Source organism: Hyla sarda, chromosome 3 (assembly GCF_029499605.1).
Source record: "Hyla sarda isolate aHylSar1 chromosome 3, aHylSar1.hap1, whole genome shotgun sequence".
NCBI classification, from domain to species: Eukaryota; Metazoa; Chordata; class Amphibia; order Anura; family Hylidae; genus Hyla; species Hyla sarda.
In genome coordinates, this window is record NC_079191.1 from 170,843,513 (window position 1) to 170,859,731 (window position 16,219).

The 16,219-nt window shown below is 40.4% G+C and overlaps 1 protein-coding gene across 6 annotated transcripts in view; it reads right to left on the bottom strand.

Moving 5' to 3' along the window:
- Positions 1–16,017, bottom strand: part of LOC130360673 (programmed cell death protein 1-like) — a 42,701-nt gene extending 26,684 nt beyond the window's left edge. For 3 of the 6 annotated variants that reach the window (XR_008890755.1, XM_056563223.1, XM_056563219.1), the window contains exon 1: positions 15,898–16,015. Coding sequence is in view for 2 of the 6 variants with exons in the window: in XM_056563224.1 (XP_056419199.1) it covers positions 15,898–15,946 (49 nt within the window). In the remaining 4 variants the exon portion in view is untranslated. Of the gene's footprint in view, positions 1–15,897 lie in introns of all 6 variants that reach the window. The other 3 variants (XM_056563225.1, XM_056563222.1, XM_056563224.1) reach the window with 2 other exon arrangements.
- Between the last annotated feature and the right edge of the window lie 202 nt (positions 16,018–16,219).

A 16,219-nucleotide genomic window follows, 5' to 3' on the forward strand; every position in this document is an offset into this window, starting at 1 on the left:
ATGTTTGGCTCGCTCATCTCTACCCATAATGTTCTTTATTTCTCTTTTGCTTGATTTAACCACACTTTTGCTTGACTTTCTTTTGCTGTCCCTTTTACTTTATGATCACTAACTGCACCTTATTTTTTTAGTCATGGGTCTTGGGTCTGATTAACTTATTGAAGCAGTTGTGCCAGGCATAAATATTTAGGGGGAGATTTATCAAAACCTGTGTAGGGCAATAGTGGTGCAGTTGCCCATAGCAACCAATCAGATTGCTTCTTTAATTTTTAAAAAGCCTCTGAAACTGAAAAAAATGCCTTCTAATCGGTTGCTATAGCAACAGCACTGATCTTTCCCTACACAAGTTTTGATAAACTGCCCCTTTAGACTGTTAAAAATGCTCATTATAGCTTCCTTTGGTGGACCTTTAAAGGGGTACTCAGGTGGAAAACAATTTATTTTAAATCAACTGGTTCCAGAAAGTTATACAGATTTGTAAATTACTTCTATTAAAAAATCTTAATCCTTCCAGTACTTATCAGCTGCTGTATACTACAGATAAAGTTCATTTCTCTTTGAATTTACTTTCTGTCTGTCCACAGTGCTCTCTGCTGACACCTCTGTCCATGTCAGGAACTGCCAAGAGCAGGAGAGGTTTGCTATAGGGATTTGCTCCTGCTCTGGACAGTTTCTGACATAGACAGAGGTGTCAGCAGAGAGCACTGTGGACAGACAGAAAATAAATTCAAAAAGAAAATAACTTTCTCTGTAGTATACAGCAGCTGATAAGTACTGGAAGGGTTAAGATGTTTTAATAGAAGTAATTTACAAATCTGTTAAACTTTCTGGCACCAGTTGATTTAAAATAAATAGTTTTCCACCGGATTACCCCTTTAACTCCTCTCAGAATATCCAACTAATGTGTCTAGTGCCAGAAGTCTTGCATGCTTAGTTTCTTAATATAGGCTAGGAATCAGTGCACTAGAAGTGACGCCCACTTTCTCCTGCTGGGAGCCCATGCAATGTGAGCAAGGGGAAAGGTATGATACAGAGCTTTTTAAATCTCAGAAAAACATTTTAAGAACAGGAGGGGGTGTTAGGAGTAGTTAGGGAATACAATCTGAGTTAGTTTGGAATTTATATTTGCCACACAACAGGGAACGTGTCATCACAAAGTGATTTATTGTTTAAATCAAGTTTATTATGTTAACCATATTTTTTAAAGAATTTTTGGTGATTTTTTTTCAAATTTTCCAATGTACTATCTGTATCACTCTTTTAAAGAACAAAATGTGTATGTATTAAAATCCTGGCAAATACCAGCGGTATGTCCTATGAATCAAAGCATTTAGCGCCGCTGGGTGGGTGGCGTCCTGCTCCCGTGTATGGCATCCTGAGGTTGCCATGGCATCTCTGTGCGCTCTGTGCGTAATAACGTTCACGTCGTCCGCACGGAGCTCCGGAGCGCTGGCTTCCTTTGGCGTTGCTGGGTTGCTATGGCACCCCCATTGCTCTGTACGTGATGACATTCACATCGTCCTCGGTGCGGCGTGGGGCACTGGCCTCCCAACCGCCTGCCTGTGACGCGCTTGCCGTGTCGCTTCACCGGGGGGCAGGTCCAACTCCGGACCGGATGGCGGCATTCTGGCTGTACTAGGCGATCGCGCTTGCCGATGGACAGGTTTGTGGGTACTAAGGAAGTTGTGTTTTGAGCACTTTACATATGTAATATATTTTGATGACTGTATGTGTAAATCTTTGTAAGTGGGCTCTGTTTACCTAACAGGGGGGCGGGTCTCAATATACGTCATCCCATGAATCACCAATGGGTAGCCTCCATATTTGGCAGCACCAGGTGTTTGATTGCAAGATGTGAGCTGGACAGGCCTCCTCTGGTCAGATGACTGTCAGGTCAGCCAGCCATTGGTCCTTATATAATTTATTAGTGAGGGCAGAGCTTCTAATGACCACACCCCGGATGAAGCCCTGAGGGACACTTTGGGTGGTGGAGGCACACACATCCATTCTCTCCCACTGTGGTAAATCATACTATATTGTGCTTTCTTGTTTGAATACTTCTGTTAATTGTGTCATTTGCACACTCCTTTTTATGGTGTTACTTTATCCTCACTTTAGGATAGCAACCAATGGTACATGCACTTTAACTGTACTATGACAATGTATATATAATTCTTTGAAGTATAGCTTCCATTTGGTATATACTATGCACTTTTGATTATAGCTACCTCAGCTACCAGCTGCTATTCTGTGTGTAGCCCCCTATTAGTCGGTTCCTCCAGTGCTATGCTACCATGCAATCTCTTTTAAATGTTTTTAAATGTATGTCTTTTTTGAATGCAGTCAAGAAGAAGAAGATATAGCCAGCTCACTGTTTGTAGTAATCACTGTTTAGGCACTCGTAGATATTGATCTGGAAGCCTGGATGAAGCCGAGCCGTTACCCCGGTATGTGTGAAGCCATAAAAAGAAAGATTCCAGCTCCCGAAAAAAATATTGCAAAAAATTAAAAGTCCAAAATGTATTTAGTCCATGTTAAAAACCAAAATCAAAACACCCTGTGTGGATATAACCCCCACGCCGACACGTTTCGGACTGATTAGTGGTATGACTAAGGTCTAATCTTCCGAAACGCGTCGGCGTGGGGGTTTTATCCACACAGGGTGTTTTGATTTTGGTTTTTAACATGGACTGAATACATTTTGGACTTTTAATTTTTTGCAATATTTTTTTCGGCAGCTGGAATCTTTCTTTTTATGATGTCTTTTTTGAGCATATGTGTTAATTAAATTAAAATCTTATAACTTTATTCTTAATCGTTATACGCTTATTCTTTCGTTTTTAGTTTTCTCTGGTCTTTAGCATTGATTTGTGATTTGTATGGGACTTTTTGTGCTTTCTATGAATCAATGTGCCTATAAATAGGAGCACTCATGAAAAGCATTTTGATTGTTTTACCTGCTACAGTGTATTCGTCAAAAAGTGTTGAATAAAAGTCAACTTTTCCTGCACTAAGTCTAACCTGATGTGTAGAGGACTCAAAGCTCATATTACATATAGCCCCTCTTAAAGTTAAAATACAGACATGTTATAGACCGTAAGACAGTTTCCATCACTGGAAGAAAAGTGCTTGTAATTTGCTGTCAGTGAGAGGTGGAAGAACAATACCAATGACTTCCCTTCCCCAGTAAGATCAACCAAATATAACACAGAACAAACAAAAACCACCACAAAGCTGAAAATGCAAATCTAGAAGTAATATTCCACATGCTGCCTTATCAATGCAGCTGGAAACTGTTCTATAGTGGTTAAAAAGCTAAATAACCGTTTATGAAAGCGAAAACAAAATGCAGGAAATATCTTCCATGCAAAGACTATGTCGCATTTACTGGAACTGCATATGGCAATTCCATTATCAGAATATGAACTACGATTTCTGTGTGCCCTTAATAGTTTAGTCTTACTTGTGTTCTTATTTCATGACAACCTATAAAAATACCACACTATATGGAAACTACAGCCGCAAAAATTCTAGAATTTTATTAGAACACATAACACATACAATAAAAATGGACTCCACCCAGAAAAAAGACAGGGTCACTGAGGGGAGGATGCTATACTATTGACATTTAGGCAAGGGTTTGCTTGTTTCTTTCATTGCCTTATAATTCTCAGCTTCAAAGTCTTTAGACATTCCATTCTCCCTCTGTTCTAGGGGCAGTAAGTGATGTGGAAAGACCACTCAATCCCTAAAGCCTGCATGACTTCTTTCATGACCTTACCTGTGAAGAGGGAGGTTCCTGTCCTCCCTGAGCTCACCCTCTATCACCTTCTATTGTTTCAGGTACACCATATCTACATACCTGATCCTTTACAAGATTGCTTACAGTTGCTTTGACCGATGCTTCCCAGATTGGATACCTAGACTTCAGGTCAACCTTAAAAGAGATCTATGCACACCAAGACATATTCATAGGTTCATGATCCAGATAACTGAATATAGTCTATTAGCAATCGCTGAAACGGGTAGAGTGTCCTAGGAGTGTGGTTACGAGGCATAGGGGCAGTATAAACTGCATTGTTCCTAGCACAGACTATGTATGCCTGGGAGTACATACTTTTTGCGTGTTGTATGTCCACAGGATTGTTAGGATGCGGTAGCCCTTCTGGGTGTCCCTCCTAGCAGTCTAGGGTGGCTGTGGGTGGCCATTAGGTTCCGCACCTCCCTGCAAAAAACCCCGGGTACTCCTGCATTTGCAGGGTACAAACCGTTAACGGCTCTGTGGGCAGATACCTTGGCTAACGCCAAGGGGGATGCCAGGAGCATTTGAGGTCCCTTAGTAACTTCGTCGGAAAGGGACATTGAACCTGGAACCTCGCAGGTACCTTTTGGTCCGGAGGCGAAGGGTAAGGTCTGTCGGAGAAGGGCTTGCGATAGACCACATCCTTTGTGCACGTTTTTTTTGTGTAACACGTTTGCAATTTTTCTTGCACTTTGGGTAATTCGAGATCACGTTCCTGGGAGTACGTACTTGCTGCTATAGCAAATTGATCATCATTGTCTTTGAGCGATGTGTGACCCCATAAGTCACTTGTGTCATCATTAAATAGAGACCTGGTAGGCATTTTTTATTACCTTGTCCCCACAGACTATCGGCTCCCTCGAGGCTACTCACTTCCAGGAGTCTCTCACTTTTGGGCCAGCCTGCTTTTGCAGCTTCCCTAGGACATCCAGGGAGATAGGTTTCTGAGGTGTCACCACTGATCTACATTGTTAACGGCAATGGTATCTTTCTCGCTGCAACATGCCTGAACAGTCTGGACATGCTGGGAGTTATAGTTTTGCAACATCTGGAGAAGCACAGTTTGGAGACCATTGCACAGTGGTCTCCAAACTGTGCCCCTCCAGATGTTGCCAAACTACAACTACCAGCAAGCAGTGATAAACAGCATGCTGGGAGTTGTAGTTTTTCAACCACTGGAGGGACACTGGTGGGGAAACACTGAGTTAGTATGTTACCTAAATAAGTGTTTTTTAACCAGTGTGCCTCCAACTGTGGAAAAAAACTACAACTCCAAGCATGGTAAGCTGGAGGTTTACACAGGGGTGGCTGACAGTTGCAGCTTTTCTGACATAAACGCAAAAATAACATCCCAAATTTTGGAAACTACACTCCTCAAGGAATGTAATAAGAGGTGCAGTGAGCATTTACACCCCACAGGTGTCTGACAGATTTTTGGAACAGTGGTCAGTGAAAATGAAAAATAAAATTTTTAATTTGCATAACCCACTGATCCAAAAATCTGTCAAATGCCAGTGGGGTTTAAATGACCACTGCACCCCTTGCTACGTTCCGTGAGGGGTGTAATTTCCAAAATGGGGTCACGTGGGGGGGGGGTCCACTGTTCTGGCACCATTGGGGCTTTGTAAACACACATGGCCCCTGACTTCAATTCCAGCCAAATTTTCTTTCCAAAAGCCCAATGGCGCTCCTTTCTTATGAGCCATGTTGTGCACCCGCAGAGCAGTTTACGTCCACATATGGGGTATTTCCATACTTAGAAGAAATTATGTTATAAATTTCGGGGGTCTTCTCTCCTCTTATCCCTTGTGAAAATGAAAAATTTGAGGGAAACACCTGAATTTTAGTGAAAAATATCAAATGTTCAATTTTTATGTCCAATTGTAAGGGAAATTCATCAAACACCTGTGGAGAGTTAAGGCTCACTATACCCCTTGTTACATTCCTTTTTTTTGTTTTTTTCTGCTGTTCTTGCACAATTGGGGCTTCTTAAATGTGACATGCCCCCCAAAAACCATTTCAGCAAAATTCTCTCTCCAAAAGCCAAATTTGGCTCCTTTCGTCCTGAGCCATGTAATGCGCTTGCAGAGCACTTTACATTCACATATGAGGTATTTCCTTACTCGGGAGAAATTAGGTTACACATTTTGGGCGGCTTTTTCTTCTTTTACCCCTTATAAAAATAAAACAAATGGGGCTACAAGGACATGTTGGTGTACAAAATTCAGATTTTGAAACTTTCATGAACATTTTTTTCAATTCCTGCTAAACTTTGAAGCCCTCTAATGTCTTCAAAAAGTAAAAACATGTCAACTTTATGATGCCAACATAAAGTAGACATATTATATATGTGAATCAGTATATCATTTATTTGACATGTCCATTTTTTACAAGCAGAGAGTTGGAATAGTTAGAAAAATGCTAAACTCTTAAAACCCCCTTCATCTAATCCGTCAGTTTATCAACCACAACACAAAAGATGCAATTACCAACAATCTATGATGAAACAGTTTATTTCACACTATATGAGGTTTGACCTTAAACTGAGAGCAAAAAGAGGAATTTCTGGTCAGACAGCCAGATTCTCCAAATCAGATGAAAATTCCCCAAAACCTGTGACAGAAACTAATTTATAATAAGAACCGGTGAAATATCTTTCAACTTAATCTGAAGCAATGCTTAGCATAACACATAATTCAAGATGGCTTCCATATCCCTATATACATATAAAAATATCACCCTAACATACACACATTGACTCAATATATTAAGCCAGGAAAAAATAATCATAATTGATATTAGAATATAATCCACATAAGTAAATATATATACCTGAGTATACATAAAGTATCCTACATAGAAAGTGTCCATGCAGATGTAACCAATAAAGTACCAAGTGCTAAATAAATAGAAGAAATTTTCCAAGTCAATGTGCGAATATCAAAACAATAATACAAACCATGGGTACATACAGAGAACAGAGGAAACCACACCACACCTAACACGTTGTCCACTACCTTCTCAACACCCTTGGTTCAGAGCACATTGATATTAGAGATGAGCGAACTTTTCAAAAATTCGATTCGGCAGATTCACCGAATTTTCCCGAAAAGTTTGTTTCGATCCGAATTTGTTCGCGGCAAATCGATATTAAAAAAGGCTATTTCTAGCCTACATACAGCCTCTATAGGGTTACAGAACACTTTGCTGTGTCCTAAAATGCATATGGAGTGTGGATTGGAGTGCTTACAGCCCAACACCGTGCAGGACGTTTGGCACTTGCCAGAAAACACCAAGATATGCAAATTCGCCACTGGCACCCTGTGCTCTTCACAGATGAAAGCAGGTCCACACTGAGCACATGTGACAGAGTCTGGAGATGCCATGGAGAATTTTCTGCTGCCTACAACATCCTCCAGCATGACCAGTTTGGCGTGGGTCAATAATGGTGTGTGGTGGCATTTCTTTGGGGGTCCGCACAGCCCTCCATGTGCTTGCCAGAGGTAGCCTGACTGCCATTAGCTACCGAGATGTGATCCTCAGACCCCTTGTGAGACCATATGCTGGTGCGGTTGGCCCTGGGTTCCTCCTAATGCAAGACAATGCTAGACCTCATGTGGCTGGAGTGTGTCAGCAGTTCTTGCAAGAGAAAGGCATTGATGCTATGGGCTGGCCCGCCCGTTCCCCAGACCTGAAACTGATTGAGCACATCTGGGACATCATGTCTTGCTCCATCCACTAACGCCACGTTGCACCATAGACTGTCCCGCCATCTGGAGCATGCCCAGGCATTGTAGGGAGGTCATACGGGCACGTGGAGGCCACACACACCACTGAGCCTCATTTTGACTTGTTTAAGGGTGCATTCCCACAGGGTGTTGACGCTGCGCAAAATTTATGGCAACAGAAGGAAATACGCTGCGTATTCCTCGCTCTCTATACACACAGGGCTTTCCGGCGGCAGCCCTATGCGTGTAGTGTGTTTTGGAGGCGGGGCCGTGTGCCGGCATGTCTGTGATGCGCGGCTCCGCCTCCAAAACTCACTGCACACATAGGGCTGCCGCCGGAAAGCCCTGTGTGTATAGAGAGCGAGGAATACGCAGTGTATTTCCAGCTGCTGCCATACATTTTGCACAGCGTCAAATATGCTGCGTATACGCCCTGTGGGAATGCACCCTTAAGGACATTAGATTAGATCAGCCTGTAATGTGGTTTTCCACTTTGATTTTGAGTGTGACTCCTTATCCAGACCTCCATGGGTTGATAAATTTGATTTCCAGTGATAATTTTTGTGTGGTTTTGTTGTCAACACATTCATCTATGTAAATACGAAAGTATTTCATACGATTAGTTCATTAATTCAGATCTAGGATCTGTTATCTTAGTGTTCCCTTCATTTTTTTGAGCAGTGTACATTGACTAATTTTTATTACACAAGAAACTTAAAGGGGTACTCTGCCCCTAGAATCTTATCCCCTATCCAAAGGATAGGGGATAAGATGTCAGATCGTGGGGGTCCCACTGCTGGGGACCCCCGGGATCTCCGCTGCAGCACCCCGCTATCATTACTGTACAGAGCAAACTCGCTCTGTGCGTAATTACTGGCGATACAGGGGCCGGAGCATAGTGACATCATGGCTCTGCCCCCTCGTGACGTCATGGTCCGCCCCCTCGTGATGGCCGCAATGCCCCCTCCAATAGACTTGTATTGCTGGGGCGGGCCGTAGCGTCACAATACTTTTGCCCCTGTATCGCCGGTCATTACACACAGAGCGAGTTTGCTCTGTGCAGTAATGATAGCGGGGCACTGCAGCAGCGATCCCGGGGGTCCCCAGCGGCGGAACCCAGCGATCTGACATCTTATCCCCTATCCTTTGAATAGGGGATAAGATGCTGGGGAGCGGAGTACCCCTTTAAAGGTTTATTCCTAGTTTCTCCTAGTTTGTTGGCAGGGGGCAAATAGTAGGGGGAACTTAGCGATCTGTTCACACACTTGTGGGGTTGTGTGGTGGCCTTTGTTGCCATGGAACCGTCTGTGGGGAGACATGGCCCAGAACCAGGCTTCAACAGGTTGATCAAAATGTATACTTTCTACACAATGTTAGTTTTTGTAATTGAGAAGCAAAAGAACAACTTGCAGTGTGGCCATGTCTTTTTTTTTTTTTAAACTTGTGTTACTCTATTTTACAAACAAAATTATATTTAAAAAGCATCTGTCACCTAAACTGACCCCTGCAATGTAGCCCCATAGGCACATAGGGGAACATTTATCAATGTTGGTGTAAGGTAGTAAACATTTTTCTCGTTTGCTTGGTGCATTGTTTGCACAGTTGCTCAAAATTTATAAGACACATGGGACTTGAAAAATTTGATTAAATTATAGAAACCAGTGAGCTGCAAAAATAGGTTTAAGCTTTGTGCTCTGGCATCTGTCACTTTTGTACATGTCCTATTAGATGGTGTAGGTTTGGCAAAAAAAATAAAAAATTCTACATTTTTTTGCACAAATAATAAATACAGCTCCACGGCAAAAAGTGGTGTACAGTGCACCAAACAGTGGACAACTTTAAAAGATGCTCTACCGAAAATTGTGCCAAAAATGCAATTGCAGAGACATTTAGAACATTAAAGTGGTCCAAAGCCAATGATAAATGTCCCCTTTACTCCTTACTGTGCTTTGTATTAACATACCTTTATTTTATATTGTGATGGCCGTGGCATCAGTGTCCTGAAGGTGGGGCCAGCAGGTTCAGCTCTGCGCCAATCTGACACGGCTCTCTCCAAGATTTACTGGCCTTTGACACTCGGTGCTACCCGGCTGGCAGCAGCCCTGTGTGTGCAGTCTGCATGTATGCCTCTACTGCGGCTTCTGGCGCATGCACAGTGAAGTGTTGACCACTGTCAACCAGACCGCTTGTAGCGGTCACTAGAAGTAGAAAGCTTGCTCTAGTGACTGATGCCGAGACACCAGGAACAGCCTCCAAACCTGGCCGACAGGGGTCAAACCACAGTACTGGCACATGTGTAGACTGCATACACAGGACTGCTGTTGGCCGATGTATGTAAATCAAAGGCCGATGAAATCTGGGTGAGAGGCGTGTCGGACACTGGTAAAAGACTTAGAAAGAGCTTTTGTAACCGCAATATAAAATAAAGGTATGTTAGGAAATAGCACAGTAAGAAGTGTACGCTTATGGGGCCTCATTATAGGGGTTAATTTAGGTTGTAACATGCGCTTTAACCCCTTAAGGACTCAGTGTTTTTCAGTTTTTGCATTTTCGCTTTTTTCTCCTTACCTTTTAAAAATAATAACTCTTTTAATTTTCCACCTAAAAATCCATATTATGGCTTATTTTTTGAGCCACCAATTCTAATTTGCAGTGACAGTCATTTTACCCAAAAATCCACGGCGAAACGGAAAATAAAATAATCGTGCGACAAAATTTAAGAAAAAAATGAATTTTATAAATTTGGGGGCCCCCGTTTCTACGCAGTGCATTTTTCTGTAAAAATGACACCTTATCTTTATTCTGTAGGGCCATATGATTAAAATGATACCCTACTTATTTAGGTTTGATTTTGTCGTACTTCTGAATAAAATCATAACTACATGCAGGAAAATGTATACGGTTAAAAATGTCCTTCTGACCCCTATAACTTTATTTTTTTTCAGCGTACGGGGCGGTTTTTTGCGCCGTGATCTGAAGTTTTTATCGCTATCATTATTGTTTTGATCGGACTTTTTGATCGCTTTTTATTAGATTTTTTAATGGTATACAAAGTGACCAAAAATACACTATTTTGGACTTCGGAATTTTTTTACGTGGACGCCATTGACTGTGCGGTTTAATTAACAATATATTTTTATAGTTCGGACATTTTACGCACGTGGCAATACCACGTATGTTTATTTTTATTTACAAAGTTTTGGGTTTTTTTATGGGAAAAGCGGGGTGATTCAAACTTTTATTAGGGAAGGGGTTAAATCACATTTAATAACACTTTTTTTTCTCACTTTTTTTTACAGTGTTATAACTCCCATAGGGGGCTATAACACTCCACACACTGATCTTTTACATTGATCACTGGCATGTATTAACATGACATTGAGCAGTGTTATTGGCGCTTGACTGCTCCTGCCTGGATCTCAGGCACTGAGCACCGAGCAGTCATTCGCTGATCGGACACCGAGGAAGCCTCCCGATGTCCTTAAGCTGTTCTGGATGCCGCGATTTCATCATGGCGGTCCTGAACAGCCCAACTGAGCTGCCGGGATACTTTCACTTCAGACACGGCGGTCAACTTTGATCGCCGCGTCTGAAGGGTTAATACAGGGCATCACCGTGATTGGTGATGTCCTGTATTAGCCACAGGTCCTGGCCATTGATGGCCGCCTGGACCGCCGCGATATGACGCGGGGTCTCTGTGTGACTCCACGTTACATCGCGGGAGCCGGCGCAGGACGTAAATATACGTCCTGTGTCGTTAAAGGAAACCGGTCACATTACTGTCTGAAGTGTGTAATATATTACAGAGGAAGATGAGCTATTCAGGCCCATCTGTGTGGAACATGTTATAGAGGAACAATAGCTGATAAGACTAATATCCAGTTTTAGAAAGAAAAAAGATCTAGTATAACTTGTGATTTATTCATTTACATTTCTGCTCAAACTGAGCTTATAAATCCAGTGGGTGGCCCTCCCCCGTGAACAGACACGTGTCCCCTAAAGTTTTAAACGCTGAAGTACTAGAGTTCCACACTGCTTTCAATATGTCTGAAAGAAAAAATACAATGAATGTCAGGAAGGGGATAAATGTCTGACAAGATTCAGGCATAGGTTTGTGTGTTTACTTGTAGCATTTATACCTCATAATATGCTGCTAGCACCTTCTCTATGGAGTATATATTTTTATTATATCTGCTTAACCTTGTGATTTGCTCCATTTAGGACTAAAGATGGAAACAGACAATAGTTTGCCTTCACTTTGCTGTCAGGCATCTGTTTTAATAGTTATCTCTAGCTGTCTGTAATGCATGCCTCTACGATACCCTATTCTCTGGAGCACCTTCTCTATGGAGTATATATTTTTATTATATCTGCTTAACCTTGTGATTTGCTCCATTTAGGACTAAAGATGGAAACAGACAATAGTTTGCCTTCACTTTGCTGTCAGGCATCTGTTTTAATAGTTATCTCTAGCTGTCTGTAATGCATGCCTCTACGATACCCTATTCTCTGGAATCTGACAATATAAATAAACACTTGGACATCATGGAACTAAATAATCAAAGTGCATACTGTTAAAATCAATGAAAACCTATTGGTTTATGTATGCTAACATCTCTGGTTTGAATTATGAGGCACCAAAGGAAAACAGGAAGAATGTTAAACATTCGTCCACCCACTCAGTGGCCTGATGATAAGATTGAGGGAGTGAATTACCAACGTCTAGATAAAAAGATGAAACATACATCACATCATTTGTCCAATAAAAAGTTATTAAGGTTTCCTTGACCTGTGCAAGAAGAGCAGACATTCTGAGCATTCTGTTCTGATCTAAATTAGTACAGATGTTTTATTGCTGTGACGACATAGAAATACATTGGTATCCAATCACAATAGTGGCTCAAACCTCCTTGGAAACATTAACTAACCAGTAATAATTGTCTAGTTTAACTTTAAATGACATATGGCTGTGTTCACATGCTGCAGTTAACTAGAGGTACCGCAACTAATTATCAAGTGTTTTCGTCTTGAATGACCACAATTGCTGTAAAAAATGGTGCATTTTACCACATTTGGCATAATTTGCAATATGTAACCAACAAAAAACCATATAGAAGGAAGTGTACAAAATATACCTTAATTAAGTTCACCATAAAATACATTTAAGAATTCATAGATACCAGAACACATCCAGGACAGTACATATAGATAAGGGCACACAAACACAGTTCCTCAGGATGCAGCAGTAAACATAATTCAGTGATAGAAGCAGAGATAACACAAATAGTATAACATTTTTGAAATGACAAAATCTAAAGTGAAACAAAAAAAATGATTTGTTCGGCAAAATAAAAAAAATTGCAACTTTCTACGCAGTGCACTTTTTGGTAAAAATGACACATTATATTTATTCTGTAGGTCCATACGATTAAAATTATACCCAATTTATATAGGTACCATTTTTGTTGTGATAGGACTATTTAATTGCTTTTTATTTATTTATGAAGTGACCAAAAATACCCAATTTTGAAATTTGGTATTTTTTTTTTTTACATCTACGCCATTGACTATGTGGTTTAACTAACATTACATTTTAACAGTTTGGACATTTACGCACATGGAGATACAACATGTTTATGTTTATTTTTGTCTACATTATTTTATTTAAAAAAGGGGGTGATTCAAAGTTTTATTAGGAAAGGGGTAAATTCACATTTATTAACTTTTTGTTTTACAATTTTTCAGTCCCGCATAGCACACTTCATATGGCGAGGCCTATTCTGAGTGGAACCTGTCCTGTAAAATCGCAGTATGGTCTTGCCCACGTTGCTGCACCTAGTTTCATTGTCTTTGCAATCTTTTATAGCCTAGGCCATCTTTATGTAGAGCAACAATACTTTTTTCTTTGCTATGAGGTTCCATGATGAACTTCCAGTGACCAGTTTAGAGAGTGTAAGAGCGATAATACCAAATTTAAGGCACCTGCTCCCCATTCACTGCTGAAACCTTGTAACGCTAATGAGTCACATGACACTGGGGAGGAAAAATGGCTAACTGAGCCAAATTTTAGCATTTCCACTTAGGGGTGTAATCACTTTTGTTGCCAAGGTTTAGCGGCTGTGTGTTGAGTTATTTTGAGGGGACATTAAAACATTAAACACTGTTATACAGGCTGCACTCATTACTTTACATTGTAGCAGAGGGTCATTTCTTTAGCGTTGTCACATGAAAAAAAATATTTACAAAAATAAATGTGAGGGTTGTACTTACTTATGTGAGATGCATATATAATATAAGGGGTGGAATTAGTTATGTAAGATACTTTATATACTTACTACAGTTAAAGGGGTATTCCAGGATTTATTTATTTTTTGACTATGCTAAAGTGGCTGTAAAGTACGTGTAGTTCATAATATAGTGTCTGTACCTGTATGTGAGTGTTTTCTCACAATTCTTATGTGATTTTCACCCCAATATTTATTTTTAACAGAATACAAAATTACTGTTGTCTCAGATTTTTCCCAGCTTGCAATGCAGCCGAGACCTGACTCACTAGTCAGCTGATGACAGGGAGCCTGTCTGCTTCAATGGGTGGAGCGATCGCTTGGTGGGTGAGAGATCAATCTGCAACTAATGCAACAGCTGTAGGCACCCTGATTGATAACCACAGTTTTTTTGAATGGATGCAGCTCATTTATGTTTCAATAGGTGGGGTGGCTGGTGTGTGGGAGGGAGGAAAATGGAATTATGGGATTTGTAGTCAAAAAAAGAAAAATTAAACAGGAAATACCAGTTCACAAAAAGCTAGCCACAGTATTATGGTAATCTCACAACATTTAGCCCCAAGACAAGCGCAGATCCTTCCTAAGCATGTCCATTACTGTCTGCCAGGTGCGTACTAAAATCACCTTATGGTGGATAACCCCTTTAAATAATAAATCGCTACTGCAAAAAATCCTGTGATCTATAAATATTACCCATTGCTATTAATACTGGGTTCCCACAGGAATATTGCAGTAAGTCATAGATATACATTAGCATTCCGTCAAGAAAGGGATGCTGACATATACCAGGGCGGACAGCAGTGGGTCTATTCACTTTAATGGCCCGAATGTAGCAGCTAATAACTCTGTTTGGGCCACTTCAAGAGGGAACATGTTTATTTTGTGGCACTTAATAGTATGACCGTCTCGTCTATTCTTCTTTTAGAAAAAATGGTATTTTGTTTGTCAGGTCTTCACACATTAATATTTCTGTGCCCCTGACTAATCATTGTTGACCTTTTCTTGCCGTAGTGCTTTTATGACTTTACTAACTTTTTGAGTCTCCCCATTACACTGTATATTTCCATTCACAACGCAAAACAAAAACTTGCATCAAGGAAATATATGGTGGTCTGCTCTCTTTTATCTAAACCTGAAATAAGGAGATACATTAGATTTAAAAGCGTAATGATGAGACAATTGTCTGGATTTTCTATGCAAATATGAGCATTTATATAGTACTTTTGCTGGATGACTAATCATATATTACATATATTGGAAAAAGTATCCACATAGATTTTTAGATTGAGACTATGAAACAGTGCAATATATGTAGCAGGATATGGTTAGCTGTTTTAGCAAATAAAAGCATAACTTGGAGTTTTCAACCTATTTTTTCTTCTCAGAAACCAGTTATACTTTTTTAATTTGCATAAAGTTCATACTTTGTAGGTCACTGCCTAATGCAGTACTTACCAGTGGTATTGTGGTTCTGAATATTAGCTTACTATTAACACCATTTTTAAGTTATGTAAAAGTAGCACTCAATTATAAAAGTGATAAAAGCATGAGTAAATTCCGATGTATTTATTGTTTTTACCTCAATCAAGTTTTCTATTATATAGTTATAATATCATACCTCTGTATTGTATCCTGAATGTTACATTTTATCTCACTGACCAGGAAGAAAGAGACCACGTTAGTAGACATTAAGGCATACTGTGGATTGGGTTTGCTATCACTTTGGGGATACCCATTCTGCTATGTAAATATTGCGTGTACTGCAGCATACAAAGTCTATAGCAGCTGTGTAATGCCTCAGTATGACATAAAATGGTATGCAATTAAATGTCTTAACTTTTTTTTCTATCTCAGCGTTCATTAAACCTCTGTATGAAGAGGTACAGCCTGATTCCATAGATTTCTATGGGTGGCATACTATTAAATGATACCACCAATGGTGTAACTTGAAGCTACTAGGCCTCAATGTAAAATCTGTATGGGCCCTCTCCTACCTACCATGTACTCTTTATAATACTGTTTAGGTTCTTTTTGCACCTCGTTTTTGTAGTGCCTTTTGGGGGGTAAACCTTATGGGACTCACCAATGGATGTCTTCACTGCACAGAAATGATGTATGCCAGTTTGTGGCATCCATTACAGCAGTGATCTCAATCCGTGGTCCTTCAGACGTTGCAAAACTTCAACTCCCAGCATGCTCGGACAGCCGTTGGCTGCAGCCAACGGCTGTCGGGGCATGCTGGAAGTTGAAGTTTTGTAATGTCTGGAGGGCCTCAGTTTAAGATCATTGCATTACAGGATCATGCTTTAGGAAATCATGTAGAAATCTGTACAAGTCCATTTAGCAGACAAACATAAAATACCCAAATGTAGTGATCCTGGGATTCAAGAATATGTTTGTCGTAT